The sequence below is a fragment of the Paramacrobiotus metropolitanus genome, unplaced genomic scaffold (genome assembly GCF_019649055.1).
Source record: "Paramacrobiotus metropolitanus isolate TYO unplaced genomic scaffold, Prichtersi_v1.0 Parri_scaffold0000021, whole genome shotgun sequence".
Lineage (NCBI taxonomy): Eukaryota > Metazoa > Tardigrada > Eutardigrada > Parachela > Macrobiotidae > Paramacrobiotus > Paramacrobiotus metropolitanus.
In genome coordinates this window covers 1,213,417-1,233,334 of record NW_026570241.1, presented here as the reverse complement: position 1 = coordinate 1,233,334, position 19,918 = coordinate 1,213,417, and the positions used below count along the sequence as shown (strand labels likewise).

At 42.4% G+C, this 19,918-nt stretch overlaps 3 protein-coding genes across 3 annotated transcripts; all 3 read left to right on the top strand.

Moving 5' to 3' along the window:
• The first annotated feature begins 15 nt into the window (after window positions 1–15).
• LOC129586587 (putative protein-lysine deacylase ABHD14B) lies at window positions 16–1,954 on the top strand. The gene is made up of 4 exons (XM_055479906.1): window positions 16–217; window positions 275–439; window positions 691–1,110; window positions 1,540–1,954. The coding sequence occupies exons 1-4, from the start codon at window positions 80–82 to the stop codon at window positions 1,774–1,776; spliced, it is 960 nt and encodes a 319-aa protein (XP_055335881.1). The 5' UTR covers window positions 16–79; the 3' UTR covers window positions 1,777–1,954.
• An 807-nt stretch (window positions 1,955–2,761) lies between these two features.
• Window positions 2,762–12,914, top strand: LOC129586529 (neuroendocrine convertase 1-like). The gene is made up of 14 exons (XM_055479812.1): window positions 2,762–3,123; window positions 3,947–4,711; window positions 4,970–5,080; window positions 5,684–5,914; window positions 6,345–6,483; window positions 6,566–6,603; window positions 6,809–6,897; window positions 7,108–7,357; window positions 8,057–8,269; window positions 10,549–10,649; window positions 10,729–10,956; window positions 11,126–11,283; window positions 11,630–11,763; window positions 12,325–12,914. The coding sequence occupies exons 2-14, from the start codon at window positions 4,529–4,531 to the stop codon at window positions 12,589–12,591; spliced, it is 2,142 nt and encodes a 713-aa protein (XP_055335787.1). The 5' UTR covers window positions 2,762–3,123; window positions 3,947–4,528; the 3' UTR covers window positions 12,592–12,914.
• Window positions 12,915–15,243: 2,329 nt separating this feature from the next.
• LOC129586592 (uncharacterized) lies at window positions 15,244–18,680 on the top strand. The gene is made up of 2 exons (XM_055479914.1): window positions 15,244–16,069; window positions 18,516–18,680. The coding sequence occupies exons 1-2, from the start codon at window positions 15,550–15,552 to the stop codon at window positions 18,587–18,589; spliced, it is 594 nt and encodes a 197-aa protein (XP_055335889.1). The 5' UTR covers window positions 15,244–15,549; the 3' UTR covers window positions 18,590–18,680.
• Window positions 18,681–19,918: the final 1,238 nt, after the last annotated feature.

The following is a 19,918-nucleotide window of genomic DNA, read 5'->3' as shown; positions in this document are numbered from 1 at the left end:
GCAGTCAACGCTTTTTAATCAGTCGCTTCCGTGTCGTTGAAGTATGTTGTGCTTTGACTAAAGGGTTCGACACAAATCCATGTGTAAGCGCGCAGCAGTACGATGGTGGTTGTGCTTTGCTATCGCCGCTTTTATCATCTTTCGACTCTTTATCTACTCCGCGATTAATCGGCGCACACCGCGAGACAGCAGTTTTATTGCCGATCAGAATAATTCCGTAAGAAAACACTGCGGTAAGCGCTTCGGAGGAATAACATCGTGTTTCTTTAAGCAGCTCGCGATGGCTAACGAAACCAGCGCAACGAACGATTTTTGGGCTACCAAAGAATCCGATTGGTTCCCGCCTTTACCGGACGGTGTGGCCGAGAAAGCTAAAGCTATCCGGATTGTCGAAGGAACCCAGGATGTGACGCTCAACAATCCCAACGAGAGCCTCGAAGTAACTGCAAAATCAATTCTAAAAAAGCGGGAATATACGAGATATACGAGTGAAACGTAGGATTCAAGAAAGCAGCTTCTTAGTTTTAACAAGTATTTAAACAAACGCTTCTCTGTTCGAACCCCGTGCTAAAATTTAAACGCATTAGACATTTTTCTGTTGGGTGATTTCATTCTCAAATTTTTTGAACCGTGGGACCGACGGGCCAATTTTTACTTTTTTGTCCTACGTTGTAATCTTGATGATTCTAGGAACGCGAAGTGTTCTTTCGCCACTGCGACCCGGAGAACCCCGGCCACACGGCACTGCACATTCTGCTGTTGCACGGCGCCAGTTTCTCATCAGAAACCTGGCAGAATTTAGGGACGCTCCAGTTATTAGCGGCGCTGGAATACAGCGCCACGGCAATTGATCTGCCGGGGTTCGGGAAGACTCGCGGGAAACCGCTGACCGGCGTGGCGGCCGCAGCATTGGTGTACCGGTTTGCCTTGACGCGTGGGATGCTCAAAAAGACCCTGGTGATTATTGCACCGTCCATGTCGGGCGGGTACGCGGTACCCTATCTCATGAACAACCCGTTCCGCCAACCGAATTCCGAGGATCTGGCTATGGTGTTCGTGTCGCCGGTGGGCACGGAGAACTATCCGGATGAGGAGTATAAAGCCATCCAGGTAAGTGCATCGTAATTTGCAAATTTGTCCGCTTACGATCGTCTAATAAAATTGCAACAATTATACGATGATAATCCGAAAGTTTAATTGGAACTATTACATATACAGCATACAGAGTATATGGAACTATCATACGTACAGCATAAAGCGCGCGCGGCTAGACCTCTTGTCTCTTTCGAATCAGGGTGTTTTGCGTACTTAATCTGTTTTGCACCGAATTTTTTCTAAACCCTACTCCCATCAGGAAAACTCTTTTTGTATGTTAACTCTTCGAAGTAGAATACAAGTAGCGTTGCTGCAACTGAAGTAAATCGTAGCATATAAATACACTGTCTTGTCAACACTAGAAAAGGTACTAGCTAATTCCAGACTTCCAGTTAGACATTAGTATAGGTACAACTTTCCCATTAATATTATTTTATTGAACAGGTGCCGGTACTAAACGTATACGGATCGCGCGATGAAGCTTGGGGACAACGTGTCGCTCAGAAGTTCAATCTTTCCCGGCATGCAAAAAGCGTGGAACTCCCGGATGCCGGTCATGCGGCCTATATGAACCAGCCCGATCTCTGGCACCGCCTTCTCAACGTCTTCCTGCGAAAGGTGAAGGTGTGGTATGGTGCACAGCATGCCATTAATCGGGAGCATAACCAGAGCCCAACTTAGTCCAGAAAACATCTGCACGGCTAACAATATATTATAGTGACGTTGTATAATCTGTTGATTGATATTATTATTCTACAAAAATAATAAATGTTATTAATAAATGTTTACCATTTTAATTTGTTGTGTATTAACAAAGATTGACTGAGCGAAAGGATGATTAAATGAATTTACAATCAGAGTTTATTAACATACTCAGTTAAAAGCAATTAACACGACTCAGTTAAAAGCAATTTTATTTTATTATATTCATTGCAAAGAAAGCAGGATATAATTATATTCCCGCTTCGGGACTCAGCAGAAGTAAAGATGGAGAAAAGAATAAATCAGTAAGTTTTTTAATCAGTTTAGATAGACCAGATCTGTAAACATCAATATACGCTTCGTGCACGAGTTTGTTTTGTATTCTGCAACTTCATGAATATAGTTTTGCAAACGCGGCTGATTATTAGTATTTTTATTCGAACGATTTTAGTGTTTATCAGATTTTTTTACATGGCAGTATGAATTCATTTTAAGCGCTTTTTTTCTAATTCTGAGATGCAGACATCCGAGATCCGATGTGAACTGTTGTACATGTACGTATCTGTACACAGCACATAGCGAAGCACCGAGAAAGCAAAAACGGCTCAATTACACATTTGCAAGAATATTACATAACTTACGGTTTTTTACATAAACAATGATAAGCATTTTTATTAACCGCAGCACACCAATTTATGCGGTAATAACTCATAGTCCACTCATCTCGTGTGTAATTTGTAGATTTTGTACTAACTGGCGCGCATGCAGACTGCCACCGCGCGACGCATAATGTAACCAAAACTCACTGTGGTTTCGTAATAACCCACACCGCATTGTTCAGCCGTAGAAAAACTACCGTGTACTTTGTATTGCGGAGCGCGATTGTCCGCCAAAATTCCTCATGTAATTACAAATAGAGTCGGTGTACAATAAACTGCAAATAACTTCATTAGACATTCTCCAATGTGCGCTGCTTTTTAATTAACCCGCGTCGCGTAATCGGACGCATCCAGCGCCAAATCGTCGCTGACCTTATATGCACCGGCAGATAGAGGTGCATTTAGCCACCGGCGACTTCGTTTTCCTCCAGTCACTTTCACTCGACCTACATTTTATCTTCTACCATTGTTGGCGCGGAGTGGATTAAATATACGAATGCGTGCTCCAGATTGTGGAGTACGGGATTGTTTTATTCGCTGTCTTGTTGTTGATTGAATGTACAAAGTACATACATATATGACATATTGTGGAATACTCACATGCACAGGCGTACGGTTGTGTTTTGGTACGGCTTGGATTTCACGACAAAGTTGGCAGTGATATAAGGTAAATGTTGCCGGTATCGTTTCGCAGTAAAATAAATATTATAAAGAGCGTGAATATGCTTTTCTAATAAGAATCTAGCATTTTCGCGTTGGAAAATAAAACATGGATGCGTAATTGCGTTTCAACGGGCACATGCGATATGCACGTACCCGGAAAGAATGTTCACCGCAATTATGCAACATTGACAAATAAATTTACCGGCATAATTCGCGAAGCAAGTTTAGCTGTAATGCAGTGTAAAAATTAGGGTACTGTTATCATTTGGGAGTCTTCCTTACTTCTTTGCTTTGATTTAATTCTGTCTAAAGCCTGCGAACAGTGTCCGTTTGAATAAAAATTCTGATGCAATTTTTTGCTTAAACGCTCAATTAGAATATTTGATACAGGGCACAAATTAATCACTCGTATACAGTCTTGTTTTGCGTGCGTTTTTGAATACAATGTATAAATATTAACAAATACCTAAATTAACGCCGGAAATACTAAAATGTTAGAAAAAACGAATTTTAAATGTTGAAGTTTACAGCAATTTGCACGTCAGTGGCTCGTATAATTTAAGTCAATTTATCATATCTTGAGGTTAATGTGGCTGTTTTTCAAATGGGCTGAATCATTGTATGTATTACCTGCAAAATTAACGTCAGTTATTTATTTCGTCATGCACGTGTTCTTGTCATTAGTAAATGTAATCGTTGAAATTGACTATCCGATTATTCGGGAAGTATTGACAATCTTCCATTACGAGTATTTCTGGAAATTCCCGGAAAATCTTTACTGAGACAGCTGAGTGATATTTGTGACGATATGCTGTCTCGTCTTATAGGACAGTAATATACCGCCGCAAGCGACCATATTCCAGCCCAGGAAAACCCGGCATCTTAGAGCATCTTAAACAATCATCCACTTTCACTTCCGATTATCCCATTTTGCTGCTGCCGCGATCTGTGGTACATCATGTAAGAGAGCAACAAGGACGATTATCAACGTGACCACAATGCTAACACGCCGGCGTGTGTGTCAACATGTTGATTGCGCTTCCTTCACCGCCCACCCAAGACGCAGCAGCAGCGGCATAACACACGTTCCGGAATGCCAATTTTTATTGCCTAAATCCTTTTAACCGAACCATCGTCATATCGCTAGTATAAAATAACCCTGTTCCGCCTCAGAAACGCCACCACTTACTCCATCCCCGTTTAAATTTTCGACCACCGGAAGTGCTTTCTATATACAGCACGATCGGATTTTGCTTATCATCGTTTTTTCCGTAATTTTGTAATTTTTTTTAAAAACATTTGTAAAAATAGTAATCTCATAAGTAAGCCGGCAATATTTACCATGGATAGTATATGAAATTAATTGTATCGTTAGCTAAATTGTCTTATGTTAGCCGCCTTCGTCGGGGATGATGAATGTACAGATATCAGAAAGGGCACGCGTCTGGACAGTCATAACATTGTGTTTGTTGGGTTATTTTATGCCGTCTTGCTCGGCCAGTTATGTCAACGAATGGCTGCTGGAAGTGCCGGGTGGGCCGAATATGGCCAAGGATGTCGGTGATCAGTATGGATTTCAGCTTGTTAAACAGGTGCTGTAAATACCAATAAGCTTTATCAACTGAAAACTATACGGTAAATTATACGAAATTTCCTTATAATATAATTACGAATAAATTAATAAACATAAATCTAGAGCGATCAGCAATTAACTACACATAGTCTATGAATAGTAAATAATATACTACTTAAAAATAGAAAAATATTTACGTAGTAAAATCGTTGTAAAAAAATAACTGTTTATGCAGATTACCAGATGCATTGATTAACGATAAAAATTCTCGATGCAGTTTTCAGATGGCTTTCCTAACATTTATGTCTTTCGGAAAAAGCATTGGCCGGCCCGCCGGAAGCGCGGAGTGGATGGGAACGTTACGAAATCTTTAACGACTGATCGGCGGGTATTGTTATAAACTTATGAGGATTTTCGTTCTGTTGCACCTAGAAACGGTTGTCAGCAATTCCGCATATATCAATATCAGTAACCGTCAATTTATCGTTAATATGAGTATGTATTAGTTTTACACCGTACGGTACGTATGCATGCGAGCTTCCTGGTCCACAGTGAATACTGTAGTCTGCTTTTAATATTATTAAACAAAAATAAACGAAATAAAATTGTGTATGTAGCAAAAATCAGCGCTAAAATTATAATTTTACAAATCCAAATTTTTTTCTGCAGTTTATGATTTTCCTATTTACTGATTCTGTCGGCACTTCGATGGGCTTTGCGAAGACTGCTTTTGTGCCCTCACACTACAATATTCAGTTCGTAGTATTCGTACATGTATCTGTACACATTTGTATTTATTTGTGTTACCTTATTATTGTTTCCCAGTCCAGTTGAAAATCACTTTGAAACGCTGGTTATAAACGTATGCTGCTCATTGCAAAACTTGCTAACTTGCACAATAATTATATTATACTGACAGCGCTGATTTTTTCTAAATAATCCGGTGATGTATGCGGAATGAAATTTAGCGGGAATCACTTATGCGATGTAGATACGTTGGGTCGAGCAGCAATCAGCGAAAGTGCGCACGAAACGTGACTTCATTCACCGTGAAGCTGGCGAAGTGGACGTGAGTGGAACATCCAATGTGCTGCTGCATCAGGACCTCCTGGAAGCCGGCAGCAGTGCCGGAACCGGACGCCTGCCGGCTAACAAGCAATCACATGCGCAATCCGACACATCGCTCTTCAATGATCCCATGTGGTCACACCAGTGGTACATGGTAAGTATCCATTTTCTTGCATTAATGCTTTCGATAATTAAGTTATACCCCGTCCCTGATTTCTGTAGTTATTTGCGTGTGAAAGATTCTACTCGTAATAACCTGATAATTTATTTCATAATAAAACGTAATTGATCAATAACCGTTAAAAATGTTTGCTGCATGGATGGGAAAAAAGTGATCCCTTCTGTCTGTTCCGGCAGTTTTCGGTTTACGAGGAAAGCCGCTGTTAACTGTTTTCTATTGTACTCGTATACTCGAATATCTTCTGAACCAAAAATAATTTACAAGTTTTGATTTAAATTTTTTGATTTTGAAGCATAGCGTAATACCTTTTCCAATCTATTTTTCTTATTTAATTTACAGTATGTCCTAATTATTACAAGTTATTAATCACTAAATAACTGGTTATTACAATATCTATGTTTAGTTAGACGAACTGGTACCCAGCGGGCGTGCCATGCGCTCCATGATCCCCTCGGACCCCAAAATCAGCAGTCTCAACGTCTTCCCGGCATGGCAGTCGGGATACACCGGTCAGGACATTGTAGTAACCATTCTGGACGATGGTAATTATATTTATCCCGGCGAACGCGTATTTCTTGTTGCCGCGACAATTTGCTTAACAGCTCTCAACACTTTCCTGTATAGGAGTGGAAACCAATCACACCGATCTGATATCGAATTATGTATGTACTATGTGCGGTACAATTACTGTACTTTTGCAAAAAGCTGCCGATTGGTGCTGCATGAGATTACGAATTTACAAATATCGCAATAGTGGATATTCAAGTTTCCGCTCTGTCTTACTCGTGACTTGTACGCTCTGTCTTACTCGTGAACAAATCTCCGTTGATGTATTGTATACTTACTGGTTGTATTAAAATCTGGTAGGATCCAGATGCAAGCACAGATATCAACGGCAATGACCGGGATCCATCGCCGCGCTACGACAATCCCGAGGACACCCATCACGGAACGCGGTACGTAGAAAGGTCACCTTCATAAATCCGTGGTATCTACAGACTCTACAGCAACATTTATAAACGAGAATCTTATTTTGCTTAAAACTGACGACTGTCATTGCAACCTGGCCAAATGCAATTAGTATGCATAGTTTAGCATAATTTGTATTTTTATGCTAAGAACATGGGGTTTGAAGTTAAGGTGGAGCAACCGGTCGATGTGTTTAGATGTGCGGGAGAAGTGGCCATGCAGGCTAACAACAACATTTGCGGCGTGGGCATCGCCTACAACGCCCGCATCGGCGGTATCCGGATGTTGGACGGCATTGTCACCGACCGGGTGGAGGGCGAGGCGTTCTCCTTCAACAACAACTACATCCACATTTACAGCTCATCCTGGGGACCGAGCGATGACGGGAAGACCGTGGAGGGACCGGGTCTGATGGCGTCTAGGGCCTTCGAAAAAGGTGTCACCGAGGTGAAAACGATAGCAGAATCCAGCCATTTGTATTTTAAATTCTACGGGTAGAAGAGAGGTACGCGTACGTTATAGACTGTCATTCGTAAATATAACAACCATATTAAACCAATGCATTTTTCCGTGCGCGGTGCTTAGCGTTTACTCTGCGCGTACTACCCATTCTGCAGCGGATCATTTACAGAAATCAATAATTATTATTGGTACAACTCTCACATTATTTTATTTTGTCGCATATAAGTACTTTCCCAATTAGATTTGGGTCGCTTACAAGCAAGGAAAGCGATGACGGTTTGAACTAGGAACTAAAAGCAAAACAGTAAGGTACATCTTTCGTATGCAGCGGCGTTGACTTGAGAGTCGAGAAAGATTTAAAGTTGGTGTAGTACGGTGCCTACAAGCATACACCCAGACGCACATTGGTTTGGCTGCTCATTCACACTACATGATTGTATTGAATGCATAACGTCGCAAGACATTAGTGATTAAAAAAGTAGTCTGTATTTATAAGAAATTTTTTTCTTTTTAAGATCGATGAAATATTACAATTGTTATATCTTTAATTAAAGTGTCGAATTTACGGTGTACATTCATACCGATTAATTACAGCTGTTCCCGAAATTGTCATATCTATATATTATTTCAGCTAAAATTAACTGTATCTGAAATTAGAATAAATTGCTTGCAAAAACTAATTAGGGTCGCCAAGGAAAGGGAGTTCTGTATATTTGGGCGTCCGGCAACGGAGGAATTAACGGCGATAGTTGCGCGTACGACGGGTACGCCTCTAATATCTTCACCCTCAGCGTCGGCAGCACCACGGAACGGGGACATTTTCCTATCTACGGGGAGATCTGTGCGTCCACCATGGCCGTAACATATTCCAGTGGATCGCTCAAAGAGGGCAAAATTGTGAGTATATTATGCATGTATACTCGTATTAACGATAACATAAATGTGATATATACCTGCGTAATATATATCTACAAGAAACAGCCTCGGCTTCGCCTCCGCGTTTCTTGGGTTCTAAACTCCTAGGCCGGTTTGCGGATTGTTAACTTAGAACGGATAAATCCGAAGAGCCCGATAACAAAAATTTTATAAAAAAATGGATGTTCTGGTTTCGTGCAGTCGAACGCAGTTACTTTGACTTTACAGATCATTTTTGTTAAATTTTCGTAGCGAAAAACCATCCGAATTAATCACCCACGATAGTACTACATTAAAAACCAAAAAGGACGCTAAGACTGGACAATGGTGCTAGATAGGTCACCCACTAAGAACTTAGCGGGCCTTGTTCTATTTTGCTCAGTAATATTGCATTTTGGTCATACGTCACTTAACGGGCTCTGTGCACTGGATAGCATTGGTAGCTCGGTCACCCATCTACCTAACGGGATCTATGCACTGGACAGTAGTGGTAACTCGGTCACTAGATCACTTAACGGAGTTCGTGCACTGGACAGTAGTGGTAGCTCGGTCACGCGTTCACCTAACGGGCTCTGTGCACTGGACAGTAGTGGTAGCTCGGTCACCTACTCACTAGCGATTTTTTGACGCACTCAATCACTAGGTGAGTGACTGACCGAGCTCCACCTGTCCAGTAAGAAAAATCGCTAGGTGAGGAAGTGACCCTGCTACAACTACTGTCCAGTGCACAGAGCCTGTTAGGTGAGCAAGAGCAAAGCCCGCTCAGTGACTCACTCACCTAGAAATTCCGCTCAGTGGGCAGTTATGGTGTTTCGGTCACTCACTTGTTTAGTGATTTTTCTTACTGGTCAGTGGTAGTAGCTCGGTCACCCGCTCATCTAGAGATTCCGCTCAGTGGTCGGTGATAGTGTTTCGGTCACTCACTCGTCCAGTGATTTTTCGTATTGATTTTATATTTGATATTTTTACATTTTATATCGGTTGATTTTAAACGTGTTTCGAGCTCGGCAACACCGGCAGCAGTGTTTGAATAACGCGAGTGTTTGAATAAGCACAATAATTTATTTATTTTTCGGTTTAATTAGTGTAATAATTATGTCAATTGGTATTTTGTATTGTATCTAGGCAAATTTTTTCTATGTCCCAAGATCACCTTGAAAGTGGGTTGGATCGCTTGCGGCGTCGTGCCGGCACGATTCTGGTCGAACGAATTTAAAAACGAACATCATGTGAGCCAGTTCTGGACCGAGGCCAATCAACTGGCGTTTTCAGTTTTTAAAAAAAAATCGATTTGATTATTAAGATCTGGAAACTATGGGGCGCCGCGCGTAGTATAGATCTTCTACTTAATAAGCGTTTTCTAAGCAACTATTTCTAAGTTTCAAGGTGACCTTTAAGATGGGTTGGATCAATCTGGTCTTGATGCCGGCTCGATATTGTCATAAAAAAAACACATGCCGGCCACTTCTGAACTATCCCGGATCTAATGGCGTTGTCCGTTTTTCCAGAAGTTTTATGGTTATAGAGATCTCAAAACTATGGGGCGCCGCGCGTAGTATAGATCCTGTACAGTTGTACTTAACATTTGTATTTCTACAATTGTCGACTTCCGCGCATGTACGTTTTACCTGCTGGCGCTCAACATCGGACAATTCCGTTATATGCAGCATTACAAATCTCAAGAAACTTACTCATAATTAGTCGTACAATAAAGCGAAAAAGGATCCTATAATTATTCGCTTTATTACATGCTTCAAGATTTGTAAAAGTAAAACAACAATTACATGTGATGCAAATATATTATTATTTATTACATGTTCCAGGATTGCCGTTTCTGGAAATGGCATTCATAAATTTGGATGGATTCGTTTTTTCTCAATCGAATATTTTTTACATTAACGCTTCTTCAATCATCACATGAAAAAATGAAGTCGTTCTAAAATAATTTTGACGTTGGGTTCTCCTACCGGTATCACGTATGTATGCAAAAGCTATGACATTGCTTTTAACGAGGAAACTGGTTTATTCGCCAGTATCGCCCATTCACTACGAAATCTGTCACACTGGTCTCCAGGTTTTGTATTAGAAGAATACGATTTATTTATTTTACTGCTGGGTTCACGTTTTACTTTTCCAGTTATTTTCCTTGCTTATACACCTATTCTGTAACGGATCGGCTCAGTATTACAAAATACAATATACTGTACCTAATTAAAGTTGTGATTAATTACTGAATAATCGCCACTGTATAAATTTTGCAGATTAGCACGGATATTCTGAACAGCTGCACAACCGAACACACCGGCACATCCGCCTCCGCACCATTAGCCGCCGGCATGATCGCCTTGGCACTGGAAGCGAAGTCAGTGCAAAAAGCATGATCCGTCCGCTAATAAAAATGGCAAAAAAATTAAAGTGATTTTCTTGATCGCTGTGTGTAGTCCCAGTCTGACGTGGAGGGACATGAAGCATATTGTGGCGTGGAGTGCCGATCCTTTTCCGCTGCTGAACAATCCCGGCTGGAGCGTCAACGGCGCCGGATTGCTGGTCAGCCCGGCATTCGGCTTTGGTCTGATGGACGCCAATAAGTTGGTAAAAGCGGCCAAAGTCTGGCAGACAGCCCCGCCAAAGGTCAAATGCGTTGTACGGAAAGCTGGCGTGGAAGATCTGTAAGGGAACTATTTTCTATACTTGGAAACATTATTTTAATTCTGATATACGTTGAGTACGAATAATGTACGATTACAAAATATTATAAACGCTTAATTACAAAACATACGATTACGAAATAACTCCAGTATGATTACAAAATAACTATATATTAATTTTTATTTTTAGTGCGTTTACTCACAACCGCCCGTTGCGGGTACAGGTTCGAACGCAGGCGTGCCACGAGAGCGGCAACGAAATTAATTATCTGGAGCATGTGGAGACCGTTCTGTCGCTTTCCCATCCTAAGCGCGGTGCCGTGCGAATATTTCTGGAAAGCCCCATGGGTAAGTAATCATTTACATATTACGTAAATGAACCTCCGAAGTAGCATCCAGGATTGCATAAAAACTGTAGTAATATTTTACAGCTTCACTGTATTTTTATTCTCTGTTTTTTTCTCTCATAATAAAGATTCTTTTCGACTTTTATTCCATGTGGCAAATTTCCATTTCTAATACAAACACTATGTACTTAATGAACGAGTACTGGCGTTAAAACGAGAACATATTCACTGCGTAATAATTAATTATGCGCTCTACAATAAACTGCTTCGTTAACCACTATAGAAGCGGAGCAAAATTTGTAAATAATTCATATAATTATATGTTGAATCTTCGACTTTCTGTACAGGTACTCGCACATTAATCGCACCCCGCCGGGATGCCGACGTGGCGCCGGATGGTTTGAATGGATGGTCATTTGTGTCTGTCCACAACTGGGGAGAAAATCCACGCGGAATGTGGACAGTCATAATGGAAAGTCATGTCAGTGCAAACCGAGAATCAGCTCAATGTCGGCATAACATGTCAATCATTCGTGTATTAAATTATAATAGTTATGTAATCAGCAACGCTGGAAGGTTTATACCTATTTTTATTTTATGGAAGGTTTTCTGCCTTAGTGCCTTACCACAATTGACCGTATTAAATAATTTAAAAAGTGTAATATTGTAAATAGCTACTGTACTGTATGTGTGCAGCACTGTTCGTTGTTCATAGTTATCAAAAATAAATTTTTGTAATTATATAATGCATTTGTAATATGAATTTTGAAGCCGACACAGGGTAAATTTTAGGTTAAATAAAACCTCCAAAATAAAACGATGTGAACGAAATTTTTCTTAATTATACGATTTTATACGTTGTTTGTATAAGTAAACTTGTGTTATGAAAAACTAATTTCTGGCTGTACGGCAGTCGCATAATGCATATACGGTGATATACCTACCGCAAATACGAATTGTACTCTGTACAAGTACAATATATGCTGTATTAATCTGTTGAGGGTTATTACAATTTTTATCTGCAGTTATTGTATTATTGTAGGCGAATCAGAGCATCGGGTCGCTGCACTCATTGCGGCTAATCTTCCATGGAACAAAGCAGGAGCCGGCATCCACCCGCATTCTCCGCGACTGGCGCATCAAACAAGGCGCCGCTTTCCATCCGGATCTGAATCAGCCAGTGGCTCCGCCGGTGGTGGCGCTCATTTTCCCCACATCCACACAGGATTCGGCGGCAAAACCGGCAAATCTCACGGCCGCGCCCGGTTCATCCCATACATTTATCGACTGGTTGAAAAGCTGGGGCTGACCATTATCGCAATATTTTTATTTTTAAATACATATAAAAAAAGAACATTAATGGCGATTCTAAGGCTGTCATAACTACAGTAAATCGATGATTTCCATTAATACATACATAAAAAATTTAGCCGCCCGCGCTGCGGTTGGGCTTTACCGATGCGTTTTCAGCATAACTAAGTACTGCGAAGCGGAAAAGTGATCTCAAAATGCACTGAAGTTATTACAAGACGAAGTGTACTAACTTTTTGGCCGGTCTTCCTGTTCGTTGTTTGTATCGAGGTTCTATATTTTTGCTCGGTTTAATGCAGTGTGCGCGTTGACGATTAAAATGGCAGCGATTCAACCAAGTACTCTAGAAAGACACTAATAAATTCTTGGAAAACGATATTTTCAACATTTTGTAAGCATACGAGTACGTGAGTTAGGTTTAGTTTAAAACGAACGTACAAACACTTGCGCGTCTAACTACGTACTAAATTTTTGATATTGTACACGGTTACAATAATTGTGGTTGTGTTTGATACTTCGTTACGCCAGTAGTAAACAAACTCATCACGCTGACAATTGTTCGGAGCTGATCACAAATGTCCATGTTGCGTTCTTGCATTTATCGTACTGCTGGTACAGGAAAATGGCCGTCGACAGCGCCAAAATTTTCGCATAAAGGCAAACATAAAGAGCATGGAGTTCTCCACCAAAAATATTTTCCATTGTGATGATTTTTGATCTGACACAGATTTAAGCTGCAGTTGAGCAAGAGCTCTTGCAGTTTTCTTATCCCGGAATATGTTTGATCGGTCATTATTTTTTACCTAGAATAATTACCTTTAATCAGTATAGTTTGCTGTTGTTCCTCTCCCTTCGTTTATTAATGATTGACCGATATTTTCCTAGCAAAATTTGGACTGAACCGCGCACACTGCAGCAGCGTGCACACATCCTGATTGCTTTTTCCTCGCTGGTCTCCCCCCATTGTCAGCAGCCAACAAAAATAGGCCCAACCTGCCACTTATTACCCCGAAAAGATTATTTTCCCTTCCCTCTCTGTTTCTCCTTACGGATTTATCTTTCGAGAAAACTGCGCATGGAGAGACAATAGCCAGCGAGAGACAAACAAGTCCCCGATACCGAGAAAGCCTTCTCTCTCTCTCTGGTCTCTCTGTGGGCAGCTGCACACACACAGCGTACACACGGAACAGTCCACTATCGTTCTGCTGAGAATTATCCGGTTATGTCAGATGGCCATTGGTCGTGCTGCTGCAGATCCGCATGGACCGTGTATATTTAACACGCTGCAGCGGCGCCCAGCACATGGCATTTTCAACGCTCTGGCATTTTGCCGAGCTCTTCAGTTTTTTCTAGATTATTTTCAGTTTTATTTATCCGCTGACTCCATCTAAGCGGGGAATATCTTCCCGTCTGCAGGGACCTAGCATTGATCTGGTCACCGGGAAGCATATTCTTCTCCTAGATGGGTTAGCCGGTTGGATGGTTGGATTTATTTGGCCGCCATTTTGATTTTTGTGTGGAGGGGATCGCTGACGCCGATGTGGCCGTGGGACGTGTCGGATCATAGTCATGGTGCTGGTGGTTGTTGAACATGACTAGATCCTGACTCTCCCCACGGCTAATCGGATTATTCGACGGGATGTTGGACGTGGACGGCGAGTGCGGGGTTGAAACGGTGGATGTGGCTGCGGTGATAGATTGATTATATTCCGTTTTGGAATTAATCCTGTTATATCACCGGGTTGCATTTTATCGCTTAAACCTCCGTACACGACTTTATCCAATTTTGTCCTTGGATTTTTTATATTTTTTTTCTGAAAATATCTGTGCTTTCAAGTTACAACATTATTTGCTGCTTGCCAAATTAATTTTTAAATAAATTTTCTTGTGGCGCAAAGTTATAAGCGTAACTCTAGTTTCGTTTTCCGGATATGCAAAGTCAGCCTGACTGTTCAAATATGCATAACCGGAAAAGTAATTCGGCGTTCATTTTTAATGGTTTGAATATCGCTACAGGTTAAAAACTTGATTAAAATAATTTCAACGCGCATTATCCATTATTTATTAATAACTATGGCAATTTCGACGAACGTATTTATTGATTGATATGTTGCGATTGTTTTACATTTTTCTTATGAAGGAACATAGTGGAAAAAGGGAATTGGTCTTTGAAATTGAATTGATCAAATACTCCGAATTTTTGGTAATACTCTGTATGTACGTTAGAGAAATCTACCTACTTAGGAAAATTGCAACAAAAATGGTGTTGGTTCGAATTTCTACGAGTAGACGATGCACGATTTAAATTTTCACCATAGACCACGTAATTCTCGTTGTTTAAAAAAATCTTCCATTAGCTGCTGGAAATCAAGCGAAAAAATTTATATTTGAGTGCTTTACAGTTTCGACAGTTGCCCGATTTTAGTATGTGGACCGGAAGTCCCCGTCTGCAGATGCGGCACGTAGGGAAACAAAGCAAACAGGAGGCAAAATATGGTAACAGTGTGCAAACTGGATAGGCCGGAAGTAGTTCCCTGTAGACCGATCCGACTACAGCTCCGCCCCATACATCTAATCATTTCCATCAACCGTACACACTTCCGGCAGCAACGGTACTTAACCATGCGCTTTGCCAGCCTGCATCATACACGCACACTCACATTGCCGCTGCCACTGGATCCATTCCTTTTCCTTTCGTCAATTTTCCCCAGCCGACGGGATCCGACAATGTGACAATTATTATCCCCAATACATCTCTGTATATTCCTCTACCGTTATCTGTGTTAGTAATCCCTCAACCCGGCGCATATCATCTTTCACCTGCCCGCACCAAGCTGGCATCGCTGTATTGATTTCACGACCAGTCATTTCACTACTGTGTAGTTAACGTTAGCACAAGCAACACCGTGGATGCCATGATATTCCATTATGCTGGGCGCCTGCGCTCCATTATGCCATGATCCGCCGTATACTCAAGCGCCTCCTGTGCCTCCTATCCCCCCGAAAATGTTTCGTCCTCCTGGTGCTGAGCAGTGTGTGTCTGCTGGTGCTGATCATGTGGAATCAGAGCGTCATGGATGGTGGGGTGGCGCCGCGTGGCGAGGCTCTGCGGGGAAAGATCCTTGTTGAACCGTCCGCCGCGCGCAATGTCTCGTATGCGCTGCTGAAGGGGGAGGATTTTGTGTTTGATGTAACGCCGGAGGGGAGTGTGTGCGGGGGGAGCGGGGTGACCGCCGCTCTGGAGCGGGAAGAGGGGGTACGGGTGCGCTGGGGCGAACTGCTGCAGGCACGGCCGGATAATGAGGAGCCCGCGGCTCCCGCGCCGCCGGAATCCTACGGGGTGGTTGTGGTGACGGGGGCCTGTGATAGATTAACGCGGGAGAGTATTAGGCGGACGTGGGGCAGCGGGGCGTGGATGAAGGGAGCGCGGATAAGAGTGGTGTTTGTCTGTCGACTCATGGCTGGATCGAAGGAAGGTAAAAGAATCTGCTGCAGTGTCGTTAGAAATTTATTCTGAGTTTTCTGAACACTGTCGATTGAAGCATCGCTAAGAGAAAAACTCGTAGTTTTAAGTTTTCTGAATAAAATCGAAATCTGAAAGAATATTGCGGTTAATACGTAATTTGCTGAGAAAACTTGTAAAAAAGTTATCAAGTGAGTTATCTCCGGATTCCGTAACGTCATCTTTATCGACCCGTTTGAGTAGAATAACTTTTAAAATATCATTTTAATGTTTTCGTTAGTATTACAATGGTATTCGGCGTCTAATGGCGCTTAAGAAAAGGTATTATCGTATCTATTGAATGTTTCCGGTGCAATTTTAAATGAATAAATTGTGAATTGTGCACTCTCGTCTGGAAAGTGATGATTGATAAATTTGTGTTTGTGTTGGTAACTCTGTAAATAGTATGTTTTAAACAAACTGGTTTTCTTTGACGCGCCGATCAATGGTTTACTTTGGCTTTTGATTGTTGCTTCTTTCAGTTCTTTGATATTAAGTGTTCGATATCGCGATCGGTTCATTGTATTTTTAATTCTGTTATTGTTTATGGCTTTGTTTGATTTTGTTTTGGATATTCTGTATTCTTCGCTGCGGTTTTATTAATGGAAGTAGGTCGTCTTTTCAGACTTCCGGTTAACATTTAGTCTAAAGGAATTTTACGGGTCGCGTAGATTGTGAATTAACACTTTTTCCAGTATTTTTCATTTGTTATTAATTTTCTCTCGAAATAACCTTGTCAGTTTTTTATCTATCCTTGTTATACGGTCGACGTTGCTTGATGCTGAATTTATTCTTGAACTTGATTGATCTATGCTTGATTTCTCTAAATGCTGGGTAGAAATCGCCGCTCTTGTCAGAACACTGAACACCAGTCGGTCCCGTTCCACAGAAATTCCGCACACTCGTAATTGGACGATTAAACTTCGATTTCGGTCGGGTAATTGCGTGATTCCGTGCCAGCACTGCCCAGGGCCAGCGCGTATACTTACAAGTAGCGTCGTCAAGAAAAAAGTCAAAACTTCCATCTGGTCGGGTACGTCCGGGCGCGCGGTAGACGGGAGGAAGCGAGGGAGTAAATCATTTTATTGAGATTGTGCTTACGTCAGCCGCGCAGCGTTTAGTGGCCGGAGGGCGGCGGTTATTAAGCGGCATTGATGTTGTTATTTGTCATAAAGCAGGGGGGCCGGGGCAGATTATTGATCTGATTAAGTGCAGTGATCATTTGATTAAAAACCAACATCCCCAGTCCCCTGTGCGCGCACCGCGTTTATATATTGCATGTATGAATGAACGACTAAAATCAGTTAACGTGTAAACCGGTTTTGCGGCTAAAGCCGATAAAGCCGGTTGCGCAAATGAATGAAAGAACAGAGAGCGTAGCTGACGCGCACCGCTCAGTAGCGGTGATCGTGAAAGCGTCATTCAAAGTAGTACGCTGTAAGCCGACAGCGTCGAACTGTCCAGCGTTCGCCGATTTTGTCGTCTGCTGTAAACGCTAAGCCGACCGATCCCCGAGGCGCCGCTAAATACGCCGAACATGACCGGTGTCGATGCCAGAGAGTGACAAGCCGTCCAGGTGGAATGGGCTCAACAGGATTTGACTGTAATGTGGGCAATTGATTTTTTCTCCCGCGCGCGCGTCTGCGCCAGATAGTCGATCATTCATTTCATATCGGCGCGCGAGCTCCGCTGGCGGGATGAACGTCCGTGACGTCAGCACGGGTTGTTGCTCATACCCTGTGTGTGGTCGCTGGAGATGTTGTTCTTTCTAAAATTAGCCGGCAGTCTTGAATCTAGCTCATCCCGTTTTCAAAATGCGGGGAATGGTAGCGGAAACGCTGATAAGATATAGTAAATGATGGCAATTTACCATTTTCCATATTTTCTGCTCGATAGATTTAGAATCGCGCCCGGTTGATTGGGAATGTCGGACGATAGGATCAGTTTTGGTTTAAATTGAAAAATAAAATACATGACATGTGGAGCAGTAACATATCATCGATAAATGATAATTCACTGTTTTTGATGCTTCTCAAGCCAGTATTAATTGATGATTATTGTACTGTATGTTGCTTCCAATTTTCTGTATTACTCTCTCAGTAATTTACCATTCAGTAATTTCCGTTCTGTGTTAGAAAGACAAAACAGCGATGAGGAAAAGTAATGTTTTGTGTCGCTTTCTAGCAAATGAAAATTAAAGACAGTTAATAAGTAATATAGAAGTTCTTCGTTCTTGGATTCCGAGGCTTTTCCGGTGTGAAAGAAATGGTGTTGATATTACCGTATTGTCTTTCTGGCATCGATTTCATTGATTTCCATTATCTGTACATTGAAAATTTACATTTACTGCGTCTTGCGCTGCAATTTAACTGACGCGATCGGATATTTGCCCGATATGCCTCATTTTGCCTGTCTTGCAGACGATCCAATGGCAACTGAATCTCGCCTTTTCGCCGACATCCTGCAGTATCTGCGTCTGCCCACTGATTTCTAGCGGCCTTAATCTGGATCCAGCGCACCTGCAGCGAGCCCTCCCCGGATTTCATCGTCCGCACCACCCCGGCCGTTTATCACCTGCCCACCCTCCTGACCACGGCCGACCACCTCCCACCCGGTCTGCATGGCACCGCTTCACACCACCACCCCCGCCTTTCTGGACGGTCTCATTGCTCATCCAAAGACAATCTCCTCTGGCGCGCCACCCAGTACCTCCCGACGAATTTGTCCTGATAAAAACAGCCTCCAGCGCGTTCCTCGACCTGATCCCAAAATCCCCTTCGTCCCGGAGAGGCTTCTTCCTCACCGGGATCGCGGATTACGCGGAACTGGAGCGGTTCCGCTTGGAGAATGTGGAGCAGACGTGGAATGGGAGATCGGGATGCTGGATTAATCATCGTGCAGCATTTTACGGATGAAACCCGCCGAGATGGAGGAATTATGGCGCGCCCTGACCCGGGTGGGAGTTTGCATGCCGGCAGGGTGACGATGGTGTGGTGAGACGGATGGGGGATATTGTGACGTCGGTGGTGATCGGATCGCTGGTCCTGGTGATCGCCTACAGTCTGCTGCACAGCTACTTCTGGCCGTAGTTATCGTTATTCCGCAGCGATATCTGCAGTACCGTGGATCTGGATGGGGATGAGTACGATGATAGTCCGGAGTTGTCGGCGGTGCATTATGATTCCGATCGAGGAGGTGTGCAGGCCAGCGACACGTTCATGGGGTTCAGCGGGACGAAGGCGTACATGCAGGATCGCTTCTGAAGACGCGTGTTGCGGCAACGCGTTGGCCTTATGCGCGGAGAGGTTTCTTTTATTGTGTAGAGCCGGTTTTATTTGTCGTATGATTTTGTGGTTGCTGTCTGCCCCGGTGGATTTTGGGTCCGTGGTTGACCGGTTTGAGTGTTGCGAGGGGCGTGGTTTGCGATTGACCTGGATCTCGGTGTGCCGGTTTTTTATATAAAAGAATTAAAATTATTATGTTGTCGTACGAACGACGCAGGTTTTGCTAACTTGCCAGTATAGGTCACTCGCTTATTCGTACCAACAAAGTGGTTTGCTGTCGCTCTAAATTTACGCTCAAATTCAGTACGATAAGCGGCAGTTATAAAGGGCACACCGGAAAACTGCTTGCAAATCCAGGCTTATCCAGCGTACAAATTTGTACGAACTTTCGAAATATTTTTCAACTTTCGAACTTTCTTATATGTTACGTAATTGACAACAACCATGAATATTTTTTATGGTACGTAGTCGTACTTAATATTATGAGTTTAAGATTAATAATTTTAGGAATAGGACACAGCTTTTCGACCTTTTCTCCT

Bases quoted from the DNA above. Each gene is read 5' to 3' on its own strand.
- LOC129586587 (XM_055479906.1), top strand. From the start codon at position 80: ATGTGTAAGCGCGCAGCAGTACGATGGTGGTTGTGCTTTGCTATCGCC. The intron at 218-274 runs GTAAGAAAACAC...TTCTTTAAGCAG, and splicing joins TTGCCGATCAGAATAATTCC to CTCGCGATGGCTAACGAAAC. The intron at 1,111-1,539 runs GTAAGTGCATCG...TTTATTGAACAG, and splicing joins AGGAGTATAAAGCCATCCAG to GTGCCGGTACTAAACGTATA.
- LOC129586529 (XM_055479812.1), top strand. From the start codon at position 4,529: ATGATGAATGTACAGATATCAGAAAGGGCACGCGTCTGGACAGTCATA. The intron at 8,270-10,548 runs GTGAGTATATTA...TAAATTTTGCAG, and splicing joins CGCTCAAAGAGGGCAAAATT to ATTAGCACGGATATTCTGAA. The intron at 11,284-11,629 runs GTAAGTAATCAT...CTTTCTGTACAG, and splicing joins ATTTCTGGAAAGCCCCATGG to GTACTCGCACATTAATCGCA.
- LOC129586592 (XM_055479914.1), top strand. From the start codon at position 15,550: ATGATCCGCCGTATACTCAAGCGCCTCCTGTGCCTCCTATCCCCCCGA. The intron at 16,070-18,515 runs GTAAAAGAATCT...CCTGTCTTGCAG, and splicing joins CATGGCTGGATCGAAGGAAG to ACGATCCAATGGCAACTGAA.